This window comes from Pristiophorus japonicus, chromosome 6 (assembly GCF_044704955.1).
Source record: "Pristiophorus japonicus isolate sPriJap1 chromosome 6, sPriJap1.hap1, whole genome shotgun sequence".
Classification (NCBI taxonomy): domain Eukaryota; kingdom Metazoa; phylum Chordata; class Chondrichthyes; family Pristiophoridae; genus Pristiophorus; species Pristiophorus japonicus.
The window spans coordinates 77,792,576-77,820,459 of NC_091982.1; the positions used below are offsets into that span (position 1 = coordinate 77,792,576).

Here is a 27,884-nt window from a genome sequence, read left to right on the forward strand (position 1 = left end):
CCATTCAATAAGATCATGACTGATCATTCACCTCAGTACCCCTTTCCTGCTTTCTCTCCATACCCATTCATCCCTATAGCCGTAAGGGCCTTATCTAACTCCCCCTTGAATTTATCCAATGAACTGGCATCAACAACTCTCTGCGGTAGGGAATTCCACAGGTTAACAACTCTCTGAGTGAAGAAGTTGCTCCCCATCTCAGTCCTAAATGGCTTAATCCTAATCCTTAGACTATGTCTCCTGGTTCTGGACCTCCCCAACATCGGGAACATTCTTCCTGCATCTAACCTGTCCAGTCCCGTCAGAATCTTATATGTTTCTATGAGATCCCCTCTCATCCTTCTAAACCCCAGTGAATACAGGCCCAGTCGATCCAGTCTCGCCTCATATGTCAGTCCTGCCATCCCGGGAATCAGTCTGGTGAACCTTCGCTACACTCCATCAATAGCAAGAGCATCCTTCCTCAGATTAGGAGACCAAAACTGAACACAATATTCCAGGTGAGGCCTCACCAAGGCCCTCTACAACTGCAGTAAGACCTCCCTGCTCCTATACTCAAATCCCCTAGCTATGAAGGCCAACATACCATTTGCCTTCTTCACCGCCAGCTGTACCTGCATGCCAACTTTCAATGACTGATGTACCATGATATCCAAGTCTCGCTGCACCTCCCCTTTTTCTAATCTGCCACCATTCAGATAATATTCTGCCTTCGTGTTTTTGCCACCAAAGTGGATAACCTCACATTTATCCACATTATACTGCATCTGCCACGCGTTTGCCCACTCACCTAACCTGTCCAAGTCACCCTGCAGCCTCTTAGCGTCCTCCTCACAGCTCACACTGTCACGCAGCTTAGTGTCATCTGCAAACTTGGAGATATTACACTCAATTCCCTCATCCAAGTCATTAATGAATATTGTAAATAGCTGGGGTCCCAGCACTGAGCCCTGCGGTACCCCACTAGTCACTGTCTGCCATTCTGAAAAGGACCCATTTATCCCGACTCTCTGATTCGTGTCTGCCAACCAGTTCTCTATCCACGTCAGTACATTACCCCCAATACCGTGGGCTTTAATTTTGCACACCAATCTCTTGTGTGGGACCTTGTCAAAAGCCTCTGAAACCACATCCACTGGTTCTCCCTTGTCCATGCTACCAGTTACATCCTCAAAAAATTCTAGAAGATTTATCAAGCATGATTTCCCTTTCATAAATCCATGCTGACTTGGGCCGATCCCGTCACTGCTTTCCAAATGTGCTGCTATTTCATCTTTAATAATTGATTCCAACATTTTCCCCACTACTGATGTCAGGCTAACCAGTCTATAATTACCCATTTTCTCTCTTCCCTCCTTTCTTAAAAAGTGGTGTTACATTAGCTACCCTCCAGTCCATAGGAACTGACAGTGCTTGTGTGGCATCAATGCGCTGTGTGCTCTGATGCAGGGTCAAATTGATGCCACACAAGCACTGACTGCTGCCATCGTGTCTGGGGCCCCATCAGTCCAACGGGGAGGTAACGGTGCCAAAGTAGGCCAGCAATCTGTGCTCCACCAGATTGCTCCAGATGCTGAGGCTCTGCCCCGGAGAAGCGGCAGACCGTCAGTTGAGATGGAACATGATGTCCTCATTCGGTCTCGCACCACTGCCATTCCACCTTGGCACCCCAGCCATCCCACACTGCTGCCGTCCATTCTCAGGTGATGCTGTCAGCAGCTGGGCTTTCCAGGCCCAGAGCTGGTCCAAGATGTTGTGCTAGGTCATCTGTCCTGTCTCCCTCAGACATACAGCAGCCTTCAAGCAGCCTTGCTGTAGGCACGGAGGACCCATTGAGGAGGAGCAGTAGTCAAGGGAGCGGGGTGAGGCAGAGGGGTAGGAATGCCTGCACAAGATCCATTGATGAAAGGTGTGGCCATGGGCACTATGTAGAAAAGGTGTAAATGTTATTCATCTGTTGTATTATTTGAAGGAGCCTCATTGTGTTTTCTTTGAGGGGGTGTTTTTTTTTTGGGGGGTGGGGTTTTTGGGGTTGTTTGAGGGATGTGTTTCCAATAAAATGTTACATTGAACGTTTCCTTCAGCCTCAGGTGTACGACTGTTCACTTGAAATGGAGACTCTGGATCAGTTCCTATGGAGTGGAGGGTAGCCAATGTAACCCCACTTTTTAAAAAAGGAGGGAGAGAGAAAACAGGGAATTATAGACCGGTCAGCCTGACCTCAGTAGTGGGTAAAATGATGGAATCAATTATTAAGGATGTCATAGCAGCGCATTTGGAAAATGGTGACATGATAGGTCCAAGTCAGCATGGATTTGTGAAAGGGAAATCATGCTTGACAAATCTTCTGGAATTTTTTGAGGATGTTTCCAGTAAAGTGGACAAAGGAGAACCAGTTGATGTGGTATATTTGGACTTTCAGAAGGCTTTCGACAAGGTCCCACACAAGAGATTAATGTGCAAAGTTAAAGCACATGGGATTGGTGGTAGTGTGCTGACGTGGATTGAGAACTGGTTGTCAGACAGGAAGCAAAGAGTAGGAGTAAATGGGGACTTTTCAGAATGGCAGGCAGTGACTAGTGGGGTACAGCAAGGTTCTGTGCTGGGGCCCCAGCTGTTTACATTGTACATTAATGATTTAGACGAGGGGATTAAATGTAGTATCTCCAAACTTGCGGATGACACTAAGTTGGGTGGCAGTGTGAGCTGCGAGGAGGATGCTATGAGGCTGCAGAGTGACTTGGATAGGTTAGGTGAGTGGGCAAATGCATGGCAGATGAAGTATAATGTGGATAAATGTGAGGTTATCCACTTTGGTGGTAAAAACAGAAAGTCAGACTATTATCTGAATGGTGACAGATTAGGAAAAGTGAAGGTGCAACGAGACCTGAGTGTCATGGTACATCAGTCATTGAAGGTTGGCATGCAGATACAGCAGGCGGTTAAGAAAGCAAATGGCATGTTGGCCTTCATAGCGAGGGGATTTGAGTACAGGGGCAGGGAGGTGTTGCTACAGTTGTACAGGGCCTTGGTGAGGCCACACCTGGAGTATTGTGTACAGTTTTGGTCTCCTAACTTGAGGAAGGACATTCTTGCTATTGAGGGAGTGCAGCGAAGATTCACCAGACTGATTCCCGGGATGGTGGGACTGACCTATCAAGAAAGACTGGATCAACTGGGCTTGTATTCATTGGAGTTCAGAAGAATGAGAGGGGATCTCATAGAAACGTTTAAAATTCTAACGGGTTTAGACAGGTTAGATGCAGGAAGAATGTTCCCAATGTTGGGGAAGTCCAGAACCAGGGGTCACAGTCTGAGGATAAGGGGTAAGCCATTTAGGACCGTGATGAGGAGAAACTTCTTCACCCAGAGATTGGTAAACCTGTGGAATTCTCTACCACAGAAAGTAGTTGAGGCCAATTCACTAAATATATTCAAAAGGGAGTTAGATGAAGTCCTTACTACTCGGGGGATCAAGGGGTATGGCGAGAAAGCAGGAAGGGGGTACTGAAGTTTCATGTTCAGCCATGAACTCATTGAATGGCGGTGCAGGCTAGAAGTGCTGAATGGCCTGCTCCTGCACCTATTTTCTATGTTTCTATGAGAGGTGGCATTATCGTGCCACAATACGCGCTCATTATTAGCTGCATAACTCAGCTCACTCCATTTAAGCGATGCGCTGCATTATGAGCCGACGCCGAATAGCCCTGTCACCACCAACATTGGCACGCTGCCTCCTCCGTGGCTGCTGCTGGTCCTCATCATGTTGCTATTCATTCAGGACTTCGGCAGGCTGCTGGTCCTCCTCCTCCTCCCCCTGAGGTGGTCCTGTGATCCCCACTGGCAAGGCCTGGGTGCCCATGATGGCCAAGTTGTGCAGCATGCAGCACACCACAATGAATAGGGAAAGCTGTTGAGGGGAGGATTGAAGGCTGCCTCCCGAATGGTCCAGGCATCAGAATCGCTGTTTCACCAGCCCTATTGTCTGCTCGATGATATTGCGAGTAACGGCATGACTGTCATTGTAGTGTTCCTCCGGCTCTGTGGTGGGATTGCGGAAGGGGAGCATTAACCAGGTGGCCAGGCCGTATCCCTTGTCCCAGAGTAGCCAGCCTCGGCCTTGCCGCGGTGGCTGAAACAGTTGAGGCACAGTGCTCTCCCGCAGGATAAAGGCATCATTTATGCTTCCAGGATAGCGAGCATTGCATGTGGTCGCATACTAACTGCTCATTTAGGGAGTGGTATCCTTTCTGTTTCTGAAGACCTCTGTATTCTGGAATGGTGCTCGCAAGGCCACGTGCGTGCAATCTCGGGAAGCCCGCTATCCTGACAAACCCACATGCATACTCATCCTGTTTTTCCCTGGTCATCGGGAAGGCAATGAAGTCCATTCGATGGTGTAGAGAGCCTGTGTGATGTCACAGATGGAGCGATGTGCTGTGAACTGTGAAACACAGCATATGTCCCCTGATGCAGTTTAGAAGGAGCCAGAGGCATAGAAGGTGAGTGCCACTGTGACTTTCACTGCGACGGGCAGCGCAGTCCTGGTGCCAATGTGAGGCTGCAGGAAATGGCTATCTCTGTAACAATCTCCTTTCGGAAGCACAGTCTTTTGACATACTGCTCCTCGTACGGGTCCAGGTATGATCATTGGTACTGGTAAAGCTGTGGGGGATAAGGCCTGATGCCCCGATGTCTAGGGTCTCTCCTCCTTGGCCACCAACATGGCCAACAGCCCTTCTCTCTTCACGATGCCTTGCTGGAGCATGTAGAATGCAATGCTGGCGAACTAGTAATACCCCCATTAAAGTTTCAGAAATAAGTTTCTCTCAAGCTGCACTGTCATGTCTGTCTGCTGCTGCAAACTCGGAGGCTCACCACCGTGCTGTGTGTAAACGCTGCACTGACTGTGACCTCCAAGGGAAGCGCTTCCTCATCCCTTTAAGTAGACACTAGTTAACGACTCTGTAAGCCTGTACCGACTGTTTTTCAGACATTGTTCTTGGCGGTCACTAAATGAGGCGTCCGCACCTAATTTACCGACCGAGTCGCAAGTGTGGGCGTAGCACCAGGACTGACATCAGGATCGCATTGATCATCAGCAGCCAAGCGCTACTGGTTTGCGCCCCCGGTGAGCCTCTAGTTAATTTTCGGTCGGGGCGCTTAAAAGCTGCACTGCCAGTTGGTAACCTCTTACATTTCCATTTACGCCCCCTCGGGCCACTAACTGAGGCGTTAGAGAACCAAAAGTCCAGCCCTAACTGTTTTGTAAAATTACAGTTATCTGGGCATGAGTTAAATGCTGGAACCTAATTATAGGGGTCATCATCTAACTTTTCTGACCAGCTTCCAGTTCTGTTTCTTATTCACAGGTAAATATTACTAATGACTTTCAGTTGGGAGTTTCTTAATTTGAAGTTACCTGGACTGCATGGGAGATGGCAAGACCTGCATAGGCTGGTGGAATTCTTCCATGCATGAAAACCATCATTGCTGACACTACAGTGATGAGTATGATGCTTATGAGATCGAGACGAACAGCCAGCCATCGCATGCCGCAGCTGAATAGGAAATGTGGACTTTGATTACAATCCAGTAGCTCCTGGTACCTGAGAAAGAGTGGCACCAACATAGAATTAAGTGGCAATACATCTGACGTCTAAAACACTTTATTACAGATGTGCACTGAGATTGACTACATTAACCAACAGCAAAACAGCTTCAATGGTTATGCAGGATGTTTGACCACTAGATGTCAGCAGTGTTGTTTCTACACGATTATTTACTAACTACACTCATGACATCTACCAGCACAAAAGCAGGTATTACAAATTAACTTGCTAAACGTGGCTAAAATAATGACATGTATTTTAGTTATATTTGTCTAATGTAAGCTTTGGAAACAGCCAATTAAGTGCAGTCATTGTTATCATGTGCGCAAACATGGCAGCCAATTTGCCTACAGCAAGGTCCCACAAACTAAAATGAGATAATTGACCAGATAATCTGTTTTAGTGATGTTGGTTGAGGGATAAATGTTGGCCAGGATCCTGGGAGAACACTCCAGTACTTCTTCAAATAGTGCCATGGAATCTTTTGCAATCACCTGAGTGACGGAGCCTCAAGTTGATGACTCATTCAAAAGAAGGCACCTCGAATAGTGCAGCACTCTCACAGTCCTGCAATGAAGTGTCAGCTTAGATTATGTGGAATGGGCCTTGAAACCATGACTCTCTGTCTCAGAACAAGAGTGCTACCACTTTCGGTAGATCAAGGCAATTTGGTTCTTCTTGATCACTGGGGTTCACTGGTGTAAGGAATACATGGGCTCAGGGCCGGATTAAGGGCCTGATGGGTCTGGGGCAAACTGATCCAAATGGGCCTATAGTTTTGTTTGTTCATGTCCATTATGTATAAATATAACAAATTACTGCAGTGGACTTATATTAATATAATATATTATATATAAGAACGTAAGAAATAGGAGCAGGAGTAGGCCTTTTGACCCCCTCGAGCCTGCTCCGCCATTTAATAAAATCATGGCTGATCTGTATATTAACATATATTTTAGATATTAAATATATTATATAATAACGGTTAAATAATAACACAGATTAATAGTAAAGATCTTGGGCCCGAGTTTGGTCGACTTACCTAGTTTTCTCAGCGGTCTTGATGTTTTTTGGGCGCTTTCCCCGCTGAGAGAGTTTGGTCAGGTCCTCACGCTGGTGGGGAGAGAAGACCACTGGGGACCATCCACTGGTTTCCGCCGGCATGTGCCGGCGTGCAACGCCCACAAAAGTCCTCCCGCCAGCTGAGTCCCCAGGCGGTCCTCCGCTCCAGCAGCAGAAGAGACCGCAGTGTGGAGGCAGGTCTTACCTGAACAGTAAGTAAGAAGACCTGCAAAAAAAGGTTAGTGCATATCTTTTCTTTATTTCTTTTGCAGGGATTTAGGTCTTTGGGGTCCTCTGAAGGATTAAAGGTAGTTTTTTTAATGGTTTTGAAAATTTTTTAATTTTGCGGCTCCCCTCTCCCTGGGCCCGACTCTATCCTCGGCAGTACTTTGCCAAGGATTGCATTTGCCGCCCAGAATGTGGCCAGAATGGAGAAATACCAACAACGATGTCTCCGCAAGATCCTGCAAATCCCCTGGGAGGATAGACACACCAACATCAGTGTTCTCGACCACGCCAACATCCCCAGCATCGAAGCACTGACCACACTCGACCAGCTCCGTTGGGCGGGCCACCTCGTCCGCATGCCAGACACAAGACTCCCAAAGCAAGCGCTCTACTCGGAACTCCTACATGGCAAGCGAGCCCCAAGTGGGCAGAGGAAACATTTCAAGGACACCCTCAAAGCCTCTTGATAAAATGCAACATCCCCACCGGCACCTGGGAGTCCCTGGCCAAAGACAGCCCTAAGTGGAGGAAGAGCATCCGGGAGGGCGCTGAGCACCTCGAGTTTCGTCACCGAGAGCATGCAGAAATCAAGTGCAGGCAGCGGAAGGAGCGTGCGGCAAACCAGACTCCCCACCCACCCTTTCCCCCAACGACTGTCTGTCCCACCTGCGACAAAGACTGTAATTCCTGAATTGGACTGTTCAGTCACCTGAGAACTCACTTTTGGAGTGGAAGCAAATCTTCCTTGATTTCGAGGGACTGCCTATGATGATGACTATTATATAAAGGTTCTACTTAATTTTAATGTAACTAGTTAATATCTATTTGATCTTTTACAAATATTAATTGTGTTTTGTTGTATAGTTAATATAGTTTAGCATTTTACATTGATGAGAAAGTATTTGCTACTCACTTTTGCAGGAACTCACTTTCCTTGTCATAAGCGTGGATGGTGGCCAAACCCTGGACACTGCAGGTAATGTGAGATGTAAACGGTGACTGGCTGATACTGTCCATACGCTTAAGCTCACGAACTAACACCCTGCCAAGAAGTACAGAATTCAGCACATTACTACCAATTATACACTTCCTTTCCAGAGTGATTATTTGCACTGCTTTGTTGACTCTATACATGCGGCCCGTTTGGTACTGCGCATGCGCACTCGATCGGGTTGAGCATGCACAGTACCCGGCAGTGCGGCACCTGGGCCCTGCACCACCATCCGTGTGGAGAAGATCAGGAACTCGGGGATGGGGGGAAAGAAGGTCAGAAACATGGGGGTGGGGGGAGAGTAGGTCAGAAACTGAGGGGTGGGGGGAGAGAAGGACAGGGACTCGGGGGAGGGAAGGTCAGGAACTCGGGGGGGGGGGAGGAAAAGAAGGTCAGGAACTTGGGTGGGGGGGGTGAGAAGGTCAGGAATTTGCTGGGGGGGAAGGTGAGAAGGTCAGGAACTCGGGGAGGGGAAGAGAAAGAGAAGGTCAGGAACTTGGGGGGGGGGGAAGAGAAGGTCAGGAACTTGGGGGGGGGAGAGAGAAGGTCAGAGAGAACAAATGGGAAGAAGGATCACATTCTTCCAACCCCAACCCCACCCCATTTACACCTGCACCATGTTCTCCCTCTCCACCCCCCTAGACTGGGTTGATTTCTCGGAAACCTTGGCGTGTGTGCTGCAAGTGACATCTTTGGACTGAACGAAATGCGAAAGTCATGACACTGTCACTATTCACTTCATACCCAATAAACCTATTAACAATCCGTGACCCACACACAATGCCCCATCTATGGGGGGGGGGAGAAGGGAAGAGGTCAGGAACTTTTTGAGGGGCTATAAGGTCAGAAACATGTTGGGGGTGGGGGGGAGGGCGGCAAGGTCCTAACCTGGGAGTGCGAGCCCTGTCTATTCTCTGAAAGCAGTAGCGTTCACACTGTGAGCTATGTCTGGAGCCTGGCTGTCACAATGAATGGATCAAATTACACATTGCAAAGATCTTGATTACTCAGGCAGGCAGGATCTAATTACATGCCCCAGACATACTGTTGGGTGTGTCTTGTCCTCCAAGGGGAAATTTGTTCTTGTCATCGAAGGGGAACAATCAGAACTTTGGTGTTGTAAGTACATGCTGCCATTTTATCCACCCACTTGATCCAAAACAGAAATATACTGAGATATAGTTCCAAAGTTATTAGCGGCCCTCTGTTATTTTATTATAGCACTCATTCTTCATCTGTGAGTGTAAATAGTAAATATTCGACTATATGTTTCCAAGTATTCAATGTCCATACATGTACCCTTTCCAGCAGAGTGGAAACCCTAGTTGATTTTTTAATGCTCCCTAACTCAGTGACAATGAAGCTAGTTGTAGCACTCCAGCACTGCGTGGGCTGAGATCAGCTAACTTACCCCATAACAGGAATGTGATGGAATTCTCTCCACTTGCCAGGATGAGTGCAGCTCCAATAACACTCAAGAAGTTCAACATCATCCAGGTCAAAACAGCCTGCTTGATTGGCATCTCATCCACCACCTTAAACATTAACTCCCTCCTCCACCAGCACACCATGGCTGCTGTGTGTACCATCTACAAGATGCACTGCAGCAGCTCGCCAAGGCTTCTTCGACAGCACCCCCCAAACCCACGACCTCTACCACCCAGAAGAGCAAGGGCAGCAGGCGTATGGGAATACCACCACCTCCAAGTTCCCCTCCAAGTCATACACCATCCTGACTTGGTAATATATCACAGTTCCTTCATCGTCATTGGTTCAAAATGCTGGAACTCCATACCTAACAGCACTGTGGGAATACCTTCAGCACACAGACTGCAACGGTTCAAGTTGGCTCACCACCACCTTCTCAAGGGCAACTAGTGCTGGCAATAAAGGCTGGCTTTACTAGCCATCCCGTGAATGAATAAAAAAAAACGTGAATCAAATCGGGGACCACCCTGGTCTGTGGTTCAGGCCCACACAACTCAGTTCATTCAGTCAGCCACAATGATAGCCCCCAAATGTTTTTTTTTAGATATTTTTGGTGGTCAGCCTCTTAATGGCATTATTAGAACCCCATTACTGGTTTTGTATCCCACACATCAGTTGAGGCATACAACTCTCTCATTAAAAGAACATTATCGTCTCAACACAGTGTTGGGTCAATATTATTGTGTCACAACTTTAAAAAAAAGCTTTATACAATTGTTAAAACCAAAAAAGCGAAGATTAAGTCATGGAAAATGAGATTCTACCCCTCCTATAGTCCAATGGTAGCAAATAATGATTCTGTTTGACAGGCTGGAAAATCGGACTAGCTGCAAGACTCCTCGAACAGAACAATCTCCCCTCTCCATTAATATCAGATTTATTAACATAGGAAAATGAGCCAAAGGGACATTACCTTGAGATCCTGTTAACTATTATGAAGATAATGCTGAGTGGTAACACAGAAATAAGGAACCATGGGAAGACTGAGCTGACAACACCAAGACAGAACAATATAAGAATGATATTCTGAATCAACATCTCGGTCTGAGTGGTCAGCCGCACATCCACTGAAAAGAGAACAGGTAGAATATTTGAAATTGAGAAACTTTATTTTCCCTTATGACACATGTGCACAATATTCCTATATGTGCTCATTTTCGACAGATATACAATAATTATAAAGAGAAATTGAGAAACACAGATTAAAGACATTACGGGCTGGAAACTGTCCTCCGCCCCATTTGGGCTGGATAATTTGAGTTGTTCGAATTATAACTGCCCGGCGTGAGTCAGAGGGAAGAAGCGGGAAATTTGGATCTTTAACTTTGTCACCACTTCCCAGTGCTTTGGGGTGCTGCTTGAGGCAGTGTAGGGGTGGGTTTGCATTGGGAGTGGGACGGTGTCCATCACCACTGCGCTGACCATGTCAGCATGGCGATGACATCAGTGCAACGTGGACGTGCCACATCCCGCTGAAGCATAGCAACGTCTCCTCTTCATTTAAAGGGGAGGGCCGCTGCGAGGTCTAGTGAGGCTTCCTTGGTGGCCAGTGGGCCATCAGGGAGGGATTTGGTTGCACCAGCGACCCAGCACCCATGAGGGGGTGCAATCAGCGGCTGCCATCAAAACAAAATGGCGGCCGTGGTGTTGCGGCCCCCTCCCCCCCGCCATTTTAAGGGCTGACACACTGCCCAGCCACTGGAAGCTTCCCGCCTCACGAAGCTGTCAGTAGCGGTGAAGGGGTCGACGTTGGGTCGAAGTGCCGGGTGGGGTGGAAACACAGGGCGCGGGGGAATCCTGTTTCCGCCGCCCCCAGTCAGAAAGGCCTTGCCGCTCCGTTACCAACGGGCCTTATAAAGGAGGCAATTTTGGCCCTGACCTCTTCTGTATGAAATGGAGCTCCTGCTGCAATCGACTAAAAATGATGTAACTGGGTGGTGGGCATGTTTAGGATAATGAAAGCCAAAGGAGATACATAGAAAAGCAAACTTATCTGAACCTAACTATTACTAAGGGATTACAGAGTGGTTTGTGCTTCAAAGCTCTTTGCAGTGATCTGACACAATACTTTTATCTTCCAGCATGATCAGAAAATGAAATGAGCCAACTAATTTTTTATTAAGGCTGCTGACAAAATATAATCTTCCATAGGTCTGGACTGATCTAGTCAACTATTCACCCCCTCCAGAGGTGGAATATTCCACTACTGTCATGTGTTCTCCTGCAAAGAGATGTTAATACTCACTTGTTGAAAGCAATTAATTTGGAAAACAGTTGACACGAGCATTCATGCCTTTACCCTTTGTCTTTCACCTCTAGAGCCAGAAAATCAATTTGCAATTGTTACACAGACAAAAGGCACAATGGTGTGCAGCAAGACTCATCCTAAAAAATGTCATAAATCTAAATTTAATCATGAATCATGATCATTTTTGGTTTGTTGAATACATTATAGTTCTCACTGCTGCCTGATTTTATTCTCTACCTTTTAATGTACTTGATATCACTTAAGTTTAAATGAAGATGGTTGCAATTTTTCTTTTGAAAAATCCAATTTAAGAGAATTTACAATTTTGTCAGTTATATTATTTTTCCCATTCAAAACACTCTTCAGAAAGACATAAATGCCAGAGCTAGTAACAACAGGGCTAATGATCTGATAATAGTAACTGTTGGCTGCATTGTGCATTCAGAAAGCCCTTCCTATATTGCATTAGGACCTCAGTCTGAGTGGCACCAATATGCAATTTCAACAGAGTACTGTTTCCAGAAGGTCTAACAGAAGTTTAAATCCTGTCAGGAGTCAAAGAGAAAATAATTACTTGGCCTAGATCATTCCCTTATTCAGCTTGAAGGAGAAAAGAATGATGACAGATCACAGCAGAGGATCTCACAGCATAAATTAATCTGTACTGATGTAATTGCATCAGCAATTGCTGTCACTGAAAGCTGGACCTAGGCAAGATTGCTCTATTTTTAAAAAGTATTTATCTCCCATTTGGCATACACCTGTGTAGAGGTGCTGCGCCTAAAATCCGGAATCCTCTGAACCGAGGCCGTTTCGGATTCCGGGCTTTTCCAGACTTCCGATATGCTTTCTGATGTCACGAATCCGGAAACACCCGAGCCCAGGTTCGGGTATTTCCGGATTTCGGAAAGTGGGTGGGGGGCGGGTGGAACTCCGGAACTCCAGATTCTCGACGCTGCACCTGTACTGGGCATGGAGTAATACTCCAGCAATTACAAACTCAAAGTTTTGCAGGATGCTCCTTTGCAGGGATGCTTTCATGTGCTTGGCTGTTAGTTCGGGGCTGACACTCGACTTGTACTGTCACTTCTCATATCAACGTGCACCTAAAGCATTTCTCACCGATATGAAAGTAGCAGTATAACTGCACTCCGTGAGCTACCTGAGGATACAGTGAGGTGACTAACTTTCCCTTCTCTTTTTTCTCTATATGTGAGAAATGCCCAGCCTCTGCTTGCAGTCGCTCCTTAACAATTGTTAGAGATATAATAATCACCACATGATAAACAGACATGAATGCACATCCTACAAACTGTGCTACTCAACATAGTATGTAAATACAACCAGGCCTTACCTTCATCCATATCCTTAGCAAACCTATTTAGAATGCGTCCTAGAGGTGTTGTGTCAAAGAACTTCATTGGGCACCTGAGAATTTTTTTAAATAGAGCATCATGCAGCTTGGAGGAAGCCCGGAGAGTGCACTGTTCAGAATAGATACATAATTACAAAAGATTTAAATAACCAATAGCACAATAGAAATTTGTTATTATCAATTCCTGTGGAGGGAATAAGCTCACCATCACTGAATGCTATTTAACATGTGATTGAAAAATACTTAAGTACTAGATTCATAAATAGGGTTTTGGTAGCCCAATGTTTAAAGGCCCTGGCCTAGATCGTCTTCTCCAGTTGTAATGTCACCAGAAGTGTGGCAGCATGGGACTTCCGCCTGCCTGTATGACCTGGCGTTGACCCCAATGAATTTTCTAGGATCAGCTCAATTTAAACAATGAAGGTGAGCACACAATGGTCTTCCCACCCCGTGACAGTTTAAAGGAAAAGGCATCATGAGCAACTGTCTTTGTTCTGGGAAGCAGGATTGCCAGTTGTGACATGTTTGAAAGTTCAGGTGCAGAATGCATAGCCCTCAAATTTTCATACCATTCATAGAAATACTGCTAATTCCAAATAGGACAACAACAGCAGAGAGATCAGACAGAAGAAGGATGTGGCACACAACCCATTGTTGGCTGCAAGAGTCATTTGTGCCAATATGGTATGGGAAATCTTCCCTTGGTTAACACATCCCCCTATTTCATGAACAGTCCTATTTACATTTTCCATTACAAACATTTCAGCATCTACAGGCCCTTCTCAGTGCACATCAGTTCATACAACTTCCATTCATGCCAACTCATTAAATCTGAAGCCCTGTTTGGAACATGGGAGAGGAAAAGTATTAAAGGGAATTATCCAAAGCAGTCCTGGCAGTAGGAGTCATCTCCATAATACCTCCTTCCCATCCCCTACCTCCCCCACATGGCTACTCCCGCACAATGCTACAGGATGTTTATTGACTTTAGGCAAGGTAAAACGAGCCAGTCGCACCATCCAAAGATGTACACCAAGCACATTTATCACTTACTTCACTGTCTCGAATTGCTTCAAGAGCTTATCATTAATGTCCAAGTGGTGCCATGGGCCATTTTGGAATTGGCTTCGATGAGATGAATGGGAAATGTGTAGCTTGACGTGCACGGAGAAGGATCTGTAGATGCTGACATGTTTGTGATGGGCTGACTTAGGAGTGCACTCTGGCTGCCCAGCAGTGGGCCCGGGTTAAGATTGCAGTAACCACAGCATGGGATAGCAAATCTTTCCCCGCCATTTTTGGGATGCTACCACCCCACATCCACTAGACTGGAAGCCTCAAAATCTCCCCATTATTTTCAAGCTTGCATCCGAGAAAATGGACAACCTGGGAATGGCAGAGTACATCTGTGGGATCTGTGGTAATGCACAACATCCTAACTAACACAAGCATTTTGCTTATTAGAGAGAGGGGCGTGATTCAACAAATATCCAGTAATACAGCAAAAGTCAGGAGCTAGGTTTCATTAGCAAGAAGGTTGTAACAGTGGGATGTTCATCCATGACCCATAATACTCTGTCTTGATCAAAATTTAAATAGATATTAGTCTATCCGTTATGAATGGAAGAGATTTGTTTTTACAAATAACACATTTCAGCACCTTAACAAATGTGTAACCACGGAGTGCCTTGAAGAGTAGTACAGCCACCATGGATAGAGCGTAGACCCAAATGTAAAAGTTCTGATTTGGATGATCTCTCATGCTGTTGCTGATATAGGTCACATTACCTTCAGTAACTGACGTATTCTGAAAAATAATGTAATGTACAATGTTCAAACAATCTCTGAAGGAGTCAGTCTACAATCATCTGCTGAGGCCAATGACAACGTTGCTGTCCTCAGTTCACCGAGATAGTCATCGCGGTGTACGATATGAATGCAACACTGAATTTTGTTTTTTGTTTAAGCTTTGTGGTTCTGCTGCAGTTTGAAGGAATTATGTGACATAGGGTCTAAAGCCCTAGTTTGTGACACAGGATCTACAGCTAATATCAGTTTATTTTTTAACATAACAAATTATGAACAAGTTAATAACCCTGAATGCATGACAAGTACCCTATTGGACTATTAACAAAGTGCTGCAATTTGGGAACTTTTTAAGCCAGATTAGATATGAACTTGGTTATTGTGTCTGCATGTTTTAATCATGTTGGTTGTAGCTATCTGTACTTGTTATTATATGTATTGGCTGGGATGGATTGGCGACTGATACTTAAGGGGTTGACTGTGGATGGGCAATGGCAGACATTTAGAGACCGCATGGATGAACTACAACAATTGTACATTTCTGTCTGGCATAAAAATAAAAAAGGGAAGGTGGCTCAACCGTGGCTATCAAGGGAAATCCGGGATAGTATTAAAGCCAAGGAAGTGGCATACAAATTGGCCAGAAAGAGCAGCGAACCTGGGGACTGGGAGAAATTTAGAACTCAGCAGAGGAGGACAAAGGGTTTGATTAGGGCAGGGAAAATGGAGTATGAGAAGAAGCTTGCAGGGAACATTAAGACGGATTGCAAAACTTTCTATAGATATGTAAAGAGAAAAAGGTTAGTAAAGACAAACGTAGGTCCCCTGCAGTCAGAATCAGGGGAAGTCATAACGGGGAACAAAGAAATGGCGGACCAATTGAACAAGTACTTTGGTTCGGTATTCACGAAGGAGGACACAAACAACCTTCCGGTTATAAAAGGGGTTGGGGGGTCTAGTAAGGAGGAGGAACTGAGGGAAATCCTTATTAGCCGGGAAATTGTGTTGGGGAAATTGATGGGATTGAAGGCCGATAAATCCCCAGGGCCTGATGGACTGCATCCCAGAGTACTTAAGGAGGTGGCCTTGGAAATAGTGGATGCATTGACAGTCATTTTCCAACATTCCATTGACTCTGGATCAGTTCCTATAGAGTGGAGGGTAGCCAATGTAACCCCACTTTTTAAAAAAGGAGGGAGAGAGAAAACAGGGAATTATAGACCGGTCAGCCTGACATCGGTAGTGGGTAAAATGATGGAATCAATTATTAAGGATGTCATAGCAGTGCATTTGGAAAGAGGTGACATGATAGGTCCAAGTCAGCATGGATTTGTGAAAGAGAAATCATGCTTGATAAATCTTCTGGAATTTTTTGAGGATGTTTCCAGTAGAGTGGACAAGGGAGAACCAGTTGATGTGGTATATTTGGACTTTCAGAAGGCGTTCGACAAGGTCCCACACAAGAGATTGATGTGCAAAGTTAGAGCACATGGGATTAGGGGTAGTGTGCTGACATGGATTGAGAACTGGTTGTCAGACAGGAAGCAAAGAGTAGGAGTAAATGGGGACTTTTCAGAATGGCAGGCAGTGACTAGTGGGGTACCGCAAGGTTCTGTGCTGGGGCCCCAGCTGTTTACACTGTACATTAATGATTTAGATGAAGGGATTAAATGTAGTATCTCCAAATTTGCGGATGACACTAAGTTGGGTGGCAGTGTGAGCTGCGAGGAGGATGCTGTGAGGCTGCAGAGCGACTTGGATAGGTTAGGTGAGTGGGCAAATGCATGGCAGATGAAGTATAATGTGGATAAATGTGAGGTTATCCACTTTGGTGGTAAAAACAGAGAGACAGACTATTATCTGAATGGTGACAGATTAGGAAAAGGGGAGGTGCAAAGAAACCTGGGTGTCGTGGTACATCAGTCATTGAAGGTTGGCATGCAGGTGCAGCAGGCGGTTAAGATAGCAAATGGCATGTTGGCCTTCATAGCAAGGGGATTTGAGTACAGGGGCAGGGAGGTGTTGCTACAGTTGTACAGGGCATTGGTGAGGCCACACCTGGAGTATTGTGTACAGTTTTGGTCTCCTAACCTGAGGAAGGACATTCTTGCTATTGAGGGAGTGCAGCGAAGGTTCACCAGACTGATTCCCGGGATGGCGGGACTGACCTATCAAGAAAGACTGGATCAACTGGGCTTGTATTCACTGGAGTTCAGAAGAATGAGAGGGGACCTCATAGAAACATTTAAAATTCTGACGGGGTTAGACAGGTTCCCAATGTTGGGGAAGTCCAGAACCAGAGGTCACAGTCTAAGGATAAGGGGTAAGCCATTTAGGACCGAGATGCGGAGGAACTTCTTCACCCAGAGAGTGGTGAACCTGTGGAATTCTCTACCACAGAAAGTTTTTGAGGCCAATTCACTAAATATATTCAAAAAGGAGTTAGATGAGGTCCTTACTACTAGGGGGATCAAGGGGTATGGCGAGAAAGCAGGAATGGGGTACTGAAGTTGAATGTTCAGCCATGAACTCATTGAATGGCGGTGCAGGCTAGAAGGGCTGAATGGCCTACTCCTGCACCTATTTTCTATGTTTCTATGTACCATGTTACAGCACTTAAAGCAACTCACCCCACTGCCCTGCTTAATCCAGTAGCTGAGCCACCAGTTACTGAAAGCTATGCTGCCTGCTGTCAGTACGAACAGAAGAATGTTCACAAGGAAGATGAGAGTACCTCCTGCTGCCTTGATGTAAATTCCATAGGTTGACCAGGACACAGAACCACCAGCTTTTTCCTCTGCTTCCATAAGCTGGTCTGGTAGCAAAAAAAAATATGTAAATATCAGCACAGTACTTTTTACAATTGAAACTTTACTCTCATGTAACTCCATTTCATTCTGTTTCACTGCAACACTCGATTTCACTGAATTTGATGCACTTAGCTTTCAGTATAGTACATTTAGGTCCGTAGTTTGAGTGTGTTATAAATTGTCTCAACTAAATTCTTCGTCTAAATGACTAAGGGGCTTGCATGAATATTAGGCACATTATAATAGGTTTTAATATTTGCATGTAAGCATACTAAAATTGTTAGAATCTGACACAGCAAATATCCAAGTGAGTAAAATAAGGCTACAAAGGAAGAAGTGTGTTTTTGTGACAGATTTTGAGATCAAATACATTGGTTATAAAAAGAAAAATTGTTGCAATCCAAATGATCAGAATTGTAAAGAATTCTGTAAATTGTGTCTGACTAATTTGATTGAAATCTTTGATGAGGTAACAGAGAAGGTTGATCAAGGTGATGCAGAAGATGTTGTACAAAAGGACATTCAGAAAGCATTCGACAAAGTGCCACACAGGAGGTTTATTAAGAAGATGGAAGCTGATGGAATTAAGGGGAAAAGTAGGGGTATGAATACAAAATTGACTCAGTGACTCAGTGGAACTTACAGGGTTACGGACAAAAAGTGGGGATGTGGGACGAGGAATGACTGCTCTTTCAAAGAGCCAGCACAGGCACGACAGGCCGAATAGCCTCCTTCTGTGCCGTAAGTTTCTGTGATTCTAGTTTCCATGTGGCCCAAATTTCCCCAGGAGCTGCTCCGATTTTTTTGGAGCAACTAGATTTTTTTTTTAAAGAGTAACTTAAAAATCGCAATTCTCCCCATTTAAGTTGCTCCAGTGTAAGTGAGTTAGTTAGGTTTTTTTTTCGTTCAGTTTTTTTCCAAAAGGGGGCGTGACCAGCCACTTACGCCTGTTTTGGGCATTTAAGCAAGTTTAGCCAGCTAAAACTTACTCCAAATTAAGTTAGGCCAGAGTAAGTGGCCACTTTTGTATGTTCTGAAAAACCCTGCGGTGAATTAAGTGATCAGCGCAGGTAGCCTCCAAATGACAGTGTTATGAAAGGAATGCAATTTTTTTTTAATCCCAAGCAGCGAGACTGGACAGGGTGTAGGTGCTATCAGCCTGATTAAACTGAGTATATTTTTAGTAACGATAGCTAGATATTAAAGTACTGAAAAATCTTTGAAGATTATTTTCTCCCCCCCTCCCCCCACTGCTGGATCAAAACTCTTCCCCCCAGCCCCATCAAAACTCTTCCCCTTCCCCCCCCCCAAACTCTTCCCCTCATCAAAACTCTTCCCCTCCCCCCCCGATCAAAACTCTTCCCCTCCCCCCCGATCAAAACTCTTCCCCTCCCCCCCCCGATCAAAACTCTTCCCCTCCTCCCCCCGCCCGATCAAAACTCTTCCCCTTCCCCCCCCCAAACTCTTCCCCTCATCAAAACTCTTCCCCTCCCCCCGATCAAAACTCTTCCCCTCCCCCCCCGATCAAAACTCTTCCCCTCCCCCCCCGATCAAAACTCTTCCCCTCCCCCCCGATCAAAACTCTTCCCCTCCCCCCCCCCGATCAAAACTCTTCCCCTCCTCCCCCCGCCCGATCAAAACTCTTCCCCTTCCCCCCCCCAAACTCTTCCCCTCATCAAAACTCTTCCCCTCCCCCCGATCAAAACTCTTCCCCTCCCCCCCCGATCAAAACTCTTCCCCTCCCCCCCCCCGATCAAAACTCTTCCCCTCCTCCCCCCGCCCCCCCCCCCGATCAAAACTCTTCCCCCCCACCAACCTGTCTCTTGTAGCCCTCAGCGCAGGAAGGCAGCGACCGGCCTGTGCGGCAGGCCACGCAGCCCGGGATAGGGGCAGCGAGCGTCGGCCCCTCCCACACAGCCTGCATCTCACTCTCTCAGATTCTGGGGGCTAGGAGCTACTGCACATGCGCGCACACTCTAGCGCGCATGTGCAGAGGTCCCGGCACTGTTTTCAGCGCTGGGACCTGGCTCCGCCCCCGAATCCAGTTGCCATGCTACGCCATCATGGAGGAGAGGCTGGAGAGCGGCCGAACCCGGCCCGAAGATTTTTACCGCCCTTGGAGTTCTACAAAAGCGGCGCAGCTCTGGTGAGTGCAGCAGAAATCTGTATGGGCCAAATTTGGGCCCTATGATTCTATGAATTCAAAAATCATCAGAAATTCCAGAGATTGGGGACTTTTTGGGAAGCATTGGAAATTGTCAATACTCACATCCATGATGGGAGGGAATTGGGGATGGAACTGGCTGTGGTCACTGGGAGAGAAGTATTGGTGACCAGTGGCCTCATAGATAAGTGCATAAGGGACACAAGGGTTAGAAGCTTGTCGGAGGAAAGAAGCAGTATCTTCAAAAAAGGAGCGTGCTGACTTTAGGGAAGGAATCCTGTGGGAAAGAAATTACGGAACTTCCATGCTGGATGCAGTGATGGCGTCAGTAAATAGATAAATTTGAATTATCTGTGACCACTACACAACTGTATGACTAAACCTAAAGGATGTGTGCCAATGTTAGGGTGCCCTTCACAATTAACAAAACCTGACAGATAATTACAAAACCTTTCACACAAGTATCTGTTGACAGAGTGTCTTTATGAATACAGAAGCATAGCAGTGAACAATAAATAGAACATACTGGAAAATTATTGCACTGTAATATTTATTCTTCCGTCAATGAAGCCTGTTTGCTTAAAAGTTAATGTTCAGAACACACCATTTAACTTGCTTGAAATTAAATAAAAATTGGATTATTTCTATTAATATCAACAGGATCAGAAAATGGAGAAAGGAAAATATTAGATTTCCACTGAGAGTGGATCATTAAACAGTATACCCTAGAGTCTTGCAGATAGCAAGCCATTAAATGGCTCCCATACACTGAATCAACGCAGAGGCTAAGAGACAAAGTGGGAACCGTTGAATGTTGAATAATCTCCTGAGCTTTGAATTTAAGATTTTATAGAGATAGTGTTAGTGAGATCGTGTTGTACATGGCCTGGCTCCCTCTGAAGTGATTTTGACCTTGACAGTACCTGCAGCAAAAATAGTTCACTCAGGGATAGCAGTCCATTTTAAAACTGTCATCCATCCTGATTACTAACTTGACATTTTAAATTGATCACCGAAGGGAACTTGTTGCCCTGTAAACTGAGCTCCATTTTGCTGCGAGACCTTTTTATTATGTTCACATAGATGAGGTGAAATTACACCGGGGATAAATTTGGACTTCAACAATAGTGTGAAATGGGCAATAGTGAATTGGCAGTCCATTTTATACTGTGTTCAATGTCAATGGAAAAGAAAATTATCTGGGAAAGAAAATGCTTCATTATTGCCATTTTTGCATGACCACCCAAAGACCACTATCACCCCCATTACATCATCACCAATTCGATCTGCTGCCACTAGCTTTGTATTTTAATAGATTTTAGATTAAATGCTATACTAAATGCCTCAAAGCTACAGTGAAATGTTTTCAACACAGCAGCACAATATTTACTGCACACCAAACTTTCCCAACATTCCACACAACTTTAGTTTTCTCAGCTCAACTTTTAATCCAGCTCCCTTTAAAATTCCACTTCATTAAAATATATTTTCCCTTCTTGTATCATATTTCATATTGAGCCGCTTTGTTTTCAACAGTGATAGTCAAGTTCCTTGATTTTTGACAAACAAACATGGAAGCAGGAGTTAGCCCAGGGATATCAATGTCTCCATTTATCCATAGAATTCCAATCTTTGATGTACACCTTTTACTCTCCGTCAGAATGTTTAAACCTGCACCTTTATCCAGTGTGAAGTGAATTCAGGCAGTTTCACCTCAGTTCCTGTAGTCATCATCATCATAGGCGGTCCCTCGAAACGAGGATGACTTGTTTCCATGCCAAAAAAAGGACGAGTTCACAGGTGTTTCAATGAAGGACCCGAACTACATCCTGAAGGATGGAAGATGCCTGTGCGTGCATTTTTTTAACATGGGGTAGCCGTTGCACACCAGCCACCACACGGGCTTGATAGAGCTAGGTCTTGGTCCAGTGGCAAGGATTACCCAAGACAACTGGAGACCAGCTCTGCTGCACGGACCTAGTCGTAACTGTGTAGTAACTGTGAACCCACAGCAGAAAGCTGACACTGAGCAGTCATTTCACGAAGCAAGGCCTCAAGAATGGTGGTTGTGAGAAATTGATTTTCCCCACGTGTGGGGAAGAGAGGTTGTCTTCTGAAGTTAAGGTAGAGAAGAGGGAGCTCTACTTTGCAGCTGGATATGTTGTATTTGAATTAGCAGTGCTTGACACTGGAACAGAAAATATTCCATTCACCGGAGTTAGCATCCCACAACTTGACAAGGACAAAGCTTCAAAAAAAATTAAGGTTCTTCGACATGCTTTGTGTTGATTAATACAAAACAACTTTGTTGGCATAGCCTTGCGACAGCTTAATCGCCCTAAGTATACAGTGGAGCTCCTTTATAAGGGATTCAATCCAAAAGTGACTTTTAAAGGGCTGATAACATAGAGGTATTAATGAAGATACCACAAGCGGTTTTATATTTCAGGTACAATATCAGGGTATATCTAGCATAGTGTCTGTTACAGTAGAGATTTATATAGCCTTTTATCAGTGAGGATGTCATAATCAATCAGTCCTACATCAAAGATTATAATGTATTAGACAGCCTTATAAAAAGAATCTGCTGTACGCATCATATAGAAAAGCAAATTGCAGAATTTATAACATAAATCACATTACAGTTTTACTTGCCTTTCTGTGTTTCTTCTTCTGGAAAAAAATCCCGACTAATTAAATCATCTGATGCTTCACCATGCAGCTCTTCATCAAACTCCTTCTCACTGTTGAAATCTTTTACCATCTCTACCCTGGGCTCCAGATCTCTGGGTTCCGTCCTGAACAAATAACTTAAATCACCCTCACTCCACTCAATGCTGTCCTCATCATGCATTTGGATAACAACAGGCTTCCATCGAAACACTGCAGACTTTTTACCGTTCAACATCACTTCTGGTTTCTCCTCAGGATCTATCTGCCTGCTTTCCTTTACTTGTTCTTTCATGCTCTTTTCCTGTTCTGGCACTAAGCTGACCACCATTTCTTTTCCCATTTCAGTATTGCTCGCACTTTCTGCAGCTAGCACAAGATTCATGCTTGTTAATACAAAGAATAATAGTTAATACATAATACAATAGACTAGTACCAGTAATGGAAAGGTAAGTTGTAGGAACTGAATGGACCAATAGTAGATCTGTACCAGCAGAGGGATCACAGATATAAGCCTACAGTCCTGATCTAAGAACTTCAGGATTCCATTCTATTTCCTGGTTTTATGCAGGCTGACAGTAGTGGTACCAGACTTGTGGATGCTGACTAGCAAAGGGACTATATTTCATAAAACCAACAAAAGTTGGTAGATTTTGCCATATAACCAATTTATGAACGATACAATTAAAAATCAACATATACATTTTTTATTATTTTCTCCTTCTGAAAATGCTGATTCATGTTGGTTTATTGTTCCACAGTTGGTGGCAGCACCAACACAGAGGCCATTCTTCACACAAGACCTTGACAGTGAATGATATTAATCACTCCACCATTGGTGGCTGTGCCTTCAGCTGACGAGGCCCTAAGCTTTGAATTCACTCCCTAAACCTCGTCACCTCTCTTTCCTCCTTTAAGATGCTCCTTAAAACCTATCTATTTGACCAAGCTTTAGGTCATCTGCCTTAATATCTCCTATGTGACTCAGTGTCAAATTTTGTTTGATAACGTTCCTGTGAAGCCTTGGGATGTTTTACTACATTAAAAGGTGCTTTATAAATGCAAGTTGTTGGTGTTGTTGTATTCAATTGTGGGGACCTTCACAGTCAAGTCTGACCCTTTGCTTACCCAACATCCATACATGAACACTTTCCAGCAGATGCCACTGGAACCCTGATTCTTCCTTGCCCAGGATTGCTTTGGCTAATTGTAACTGCCCCACTAACACCCTGGCTCAGATTAGTGAATCAAGCACAGACTTGTGATAAAACCTGGGACCTTCTGGGTCTGAATGGGTCAGTACTATACTTCACATTGTATACCGCATGTTAGCTTGGCTCAGTTGGTAGCATTCTTGCCTTCTGGCTTGAGTGTGTAATCTTGGCTGACACTCTAGAGCAGTATGTAAGGAGTGCAGCATTCTTGAATGTGCCATCCTATCAAGCAAGGTTTGGGTGCATGTTAGCAGAGTATTTTTTCTTGTATCCACAACCAGTATCACCTAAAGACAAATTGATCGGTCAGTCAGCTCATGGCTTTTTGTGTAACATTGCTGGTGTAACATTTGCTACATAGCACTGGTCACTGCACTTCACTAGATAATTAATAATGTGATGAAGCTCTTCAAGATGCTTCTACATGAAAGATGATATATAAATAAAAGTATATTATTATATACTGACTGAGCTATTATGAAAGTCATAACATGCTTTGGTAGTGCTGAAGATATTAACATTAGAGTATAAAAGTAAAGACAACTTATTGTGTTCCGAACACAGATGAGGCTGCACACAGGGAGGTTAAAGTAACAATGACCTCAGTCTTTAATAAGACATTCCAGAGTGAGGAACAGGCCTTAGGGGCCGGCTTATATACAGTGCTCCCAAGGGATGCTGGGATCCCTTGGGACTTCAGGGGATGAGCTCCCTGGTGGCAGAACATGGGAGTGCATGCTTTACAGATATACAACATCACTCCCCACAAAAGTCAAAGTGAAAACTATTTACAAGGTGAGGTGGTCGGGAGCCTTTCTTTCCCTGGTGGACCGCCTCGGTACAAATGTCTGTTCTGGTGTGTTGGCTGTGCCCTCGCTGGGCTGGCATGTTGTTGGCCCTGCAGGGCTGCTGGGTGAGCCTGCCCTTGCTGGGCTGTTGAGCATGATGGGTTAGATTTCCTGGTCCGGGGTGGTGTCGTTGATCCTTTGGGTGTGTGTTGTGGGCTCGAAAAAGGTGGTGTCTGCTGTGGGTTGTTCAGGGCAGTCTGTGAACCGCAGCCTCGTTTGGTCCAGGTGTTTTCTGCAAATTTGTCCATTGTCTAGTTTGACTACAAACACCCTATTCCCTTCTTTAGCTATCACCGTGCCCGCGATCCACTTGGGACCATGTCCATAGTTTAGCGCATACACAGGGTCATTCAGATCAATTTCCCGTGACACAATGGCGCGACCATCGTTTACATTTTGTTGCTGCCGCCTGCTCTCTACCTGATCTTGCAGGTAGGGGTGAAGCAGCGAGAGTCTGGTTTTAAGTGTCCTTTTTTGGTAGCACTACGCGGTTACCCCACAACAGGCAGTCTGCCTGAATGGACAGCTCGTCCTTTCGCCGCTGGAATGGCTTGATTAGCTCTTGCATTTCAACGAGGATGCTGGCCCAGCTCCCATGCAATACACAGTTTTTTTACTAGGGACAGCAGAGGATCTTGGCTGGTCCAAGTCCTAATCTGGCGGGCTGTGACAAGTGATTTATCATTTTCAAACGCTTCCATGACCATCAACAAGTCTGCGGGCTGCGTCACCATCAACAAGTTTGCAGGCTGCGCCATTTCCACCCCCGTGGTGGGCAATGGTAACCGACTGAGAGCATCCGCACAGTTCTCGGTGCCTGGCCTGTGGCGGATGGTATAGTTATACGCTGATAGCGTGAGTGCTCACCTTTGTATGTGGGCTGAGGCATTAGTATTTATCGCCTTGTTTTCAGCGAACAGGAATGTGAGGGGCTTGTGATCGGTTTCCAGCTCAAATTTGAGGCCAAACAGGTACTGATGCATTTTCTTTACCCCGAACACACACACACACTAGTGCCTCTTTCTCAATCATGCTGTAGGCCCTCTCGGCCTTAGACAAGCTCATGGAAGCATAGGCGACAGGTTGCAACTTCCCCGCAACGTTAGCTTGTTGTAATACACACCCGACTCCGTACAACGACACATCACATGCTAGCACAAGTCTTTTACACGGGTTATACAATACAAGCAGCTTGTTGGAGCATAAAATGTTTCTGACTTTCTCAAAAGCAATTTCTTGGTTTTTTTCCCCATACCCAGTTCTCATCTTTGCGCAATAACACATATAGGGGCTCTAAGAGGGTGCTTAACCCCAGTAGGAAGTTACCAAAATAGTTGAGAGTCCCAGGAACGACCGCAGCTCTGTGACGTTCTGTGGCCTGGGCGCGTTCCTGATAGCCTCTGTCTTGGTGTCTGTGGGCCGAATGCCGTCCGCCGCGATCTTTCTCCCCAAAAACTCCACTTCTGTTGCCATGAAGACGCCTTTCGACCTCTTCAGCCGCAGCCCTATGCAATCCAGTCGCTGGAGGACCTCCTCCAGGTTTTGTAGGTGCTTGGCGGTGTCCTGACCCGTGACCAATATGTCGGCCTGAAAGACCACCGTGTGTGGTACCGACTTGAGTGGGCTCTCCATGTTTCTCTGGAAGATCGCTGCAGCCGACCGAATTCCAAACGGGCATCTGTTGTAGATGAACAGTCCTTTGTGCGTGTTGATGCAGGTGAGGCCCTTCGAAGACTCCTTCAGCACCTGCATCATGTAGGCCGAAGTCAGGTCGAACTTGGTGAACGTCTTGCCTCCTGCCAGCATCGCAAATACGTCGTCTGCCTTAGGTAGCGGGTATTGTTCCTGTAGCGAGAAACGATTAATAGTTACTTTATAATTGCCGCAAATCCTGACCGTGCCATCACTTTTGAGTACTGGAACAATCGGGCTGGCCCACTCGCTGAATTCCACTGGGGAGATGATGCCCTCTCGTTGCAGTCTGTCCAGCTCGATTTCCACTCTCTCCCTCCTCATGTGAAGTATCGCTCGCATCTTGTGGTGAATGGGTCATGCCTCTGGGACCAAGTGGATCCGCATCTTCGCCCTGAAAAAGTTTCCAATGCCTGGCTCAAAAAGGGAAGGAAATTTGTTGAGAACCTGGGTACATGAGGCCTCATCGACATGTGATAGTGCTCGGATGTCATCCCAGTTCCAGCGGATTTTGCCCAGCCAGCTCCTTCCAAACAGTGTGGGGCCATCGCCCAGGACAATCCAGAGTGGCAGTTCATGCACCATGCCCTCGTAGGTGACCTTGACCATGGCGCTGCCCAGGACAGTGATGAGCTCTTTGGTATACGTTCTCAGTTTCGTGTGGATGGGGTCTGGGCTCGTCTGAATGCCTTGTTGCACCACAGTCTCTCAAACATCTTTTTACTCATGATGGATTGGCTAGCGCCAGTGTCCAGTTCCATGGCTACAGGTAAACCATTCAATTTTACGTTTAGGATTATAGGTGGACATTTCGTCAAAAATGTGTGCACCCCGTATACTTCAGAATCTGCCTTCTCTCTCTGAGGCTCGAAATTGCTTTGATCCACCATGGACTGTTCTTCCTCTGTCATGTGGTGATTAGCAGGTTTTGCAGAGCTTGCAGCTCATTTGCAAGCTCGTTGGAGGTGTCCCATTGTTCCACAGCTCTTGCAAACATACCCTTTGAAGCGGCATGAATAGGCTGAATGGAAGCCTCCACAACGCCAACAAGGTGTAAATTGCCTTGCATTCATCCTTTGTTGCGGACTCTGAGTCATCTGGGTCACCTGAGGCCTGCTGGCAGTTGCAGACTCGTGATTTCTGCCCTGTACATTTCTGCTCGCAAACACAGTTCCAGTTAATTTATGAACATTGCTAGCACTTGTGTGCCGAGAGATTTGTTTGGTGTTATCACTGGTGGACATAAACGCCTGTGCTATCGCAATGGCCTAACTGAGGGTCGGTGTCTCTACAGTCAAAAGTTTTCGTAGGATGGTCTCGTGGCCAATGCCCAGTATGAAAATGTCTCTGAGCATTTGCTCCAGGTAGCCATCAAACTCACATTGTCCTGCAAGTCGCCTTAGCTTGGTGACATAGCTCGCCCCTTCCTGACCTTCAGATCGCTGGCACATGTAGAACCGATACCTCGCCATCAGCACGCTCTCCCTCGGGTTAAGATGCTCCCGAACCAGTGTACACAGCTCCTCATACGACTTATCTGTGGGTTTCACCGGAGCCAGAAGATTCTTCATGAGGCTGTAGGTTGGTGCCCCGCAGACTGTGAGGAGGACCGCTCTCCTTTTTGCAGCACTTTCTTCTCCGTCCAGCTCGTTGGTTACAAAGTACTGGTCAAGCCA

At 45.7% G+C, this 27,884-nt stretch overlaps 1 protein-coding gene across 3 annotated transcripts in view; it reads right to left on the reverse strand.

Annotated features, from left to right (window-relative positions):
- LOC139265700 (ATP-binding cassette sub-family C member 5-like) overlaps nt 1-27,884 on the reverse strand; it is a 315,900-nt gene that overhangs the window by 66,936 nt on the left and 221,080 nt on the right. For all 3 annotated transcript variants that reach the window (XR_011593604.1, XR_011593603.1, XM_070882951.1), the window contains exons 19-24: nt 17,441-17,625; nt 14,665-14,811; nt 12,984-13,113; nt 10,295-10,448; nt 7,816-7,944; nt 5,423-5,609 (exon numbers count right to left, since the gene is read on the reverse strand). Coding sequence is in view for 1 of the 3 variants with exons in the window: in XM_070882951.1 (XP_070739052.1) it covers nt 5,423-5,609; nt 7,816-7,944; nt 10,295-10,448; nt 12,984-13,113; nt 14,665-14,811; nt 17,441-17,625 (932 nt within the window). In the remaining 2 variants the exon portion in view is untranslated. The remainder of the gene's footprint in view (nt 1-5,422; nt 5,610-7,815; nt 7,945-10,294; nt 10,449-12,983; nt 13,114-14,664; nt 14,812-17,440; nt 17,626-27,884) is intronic.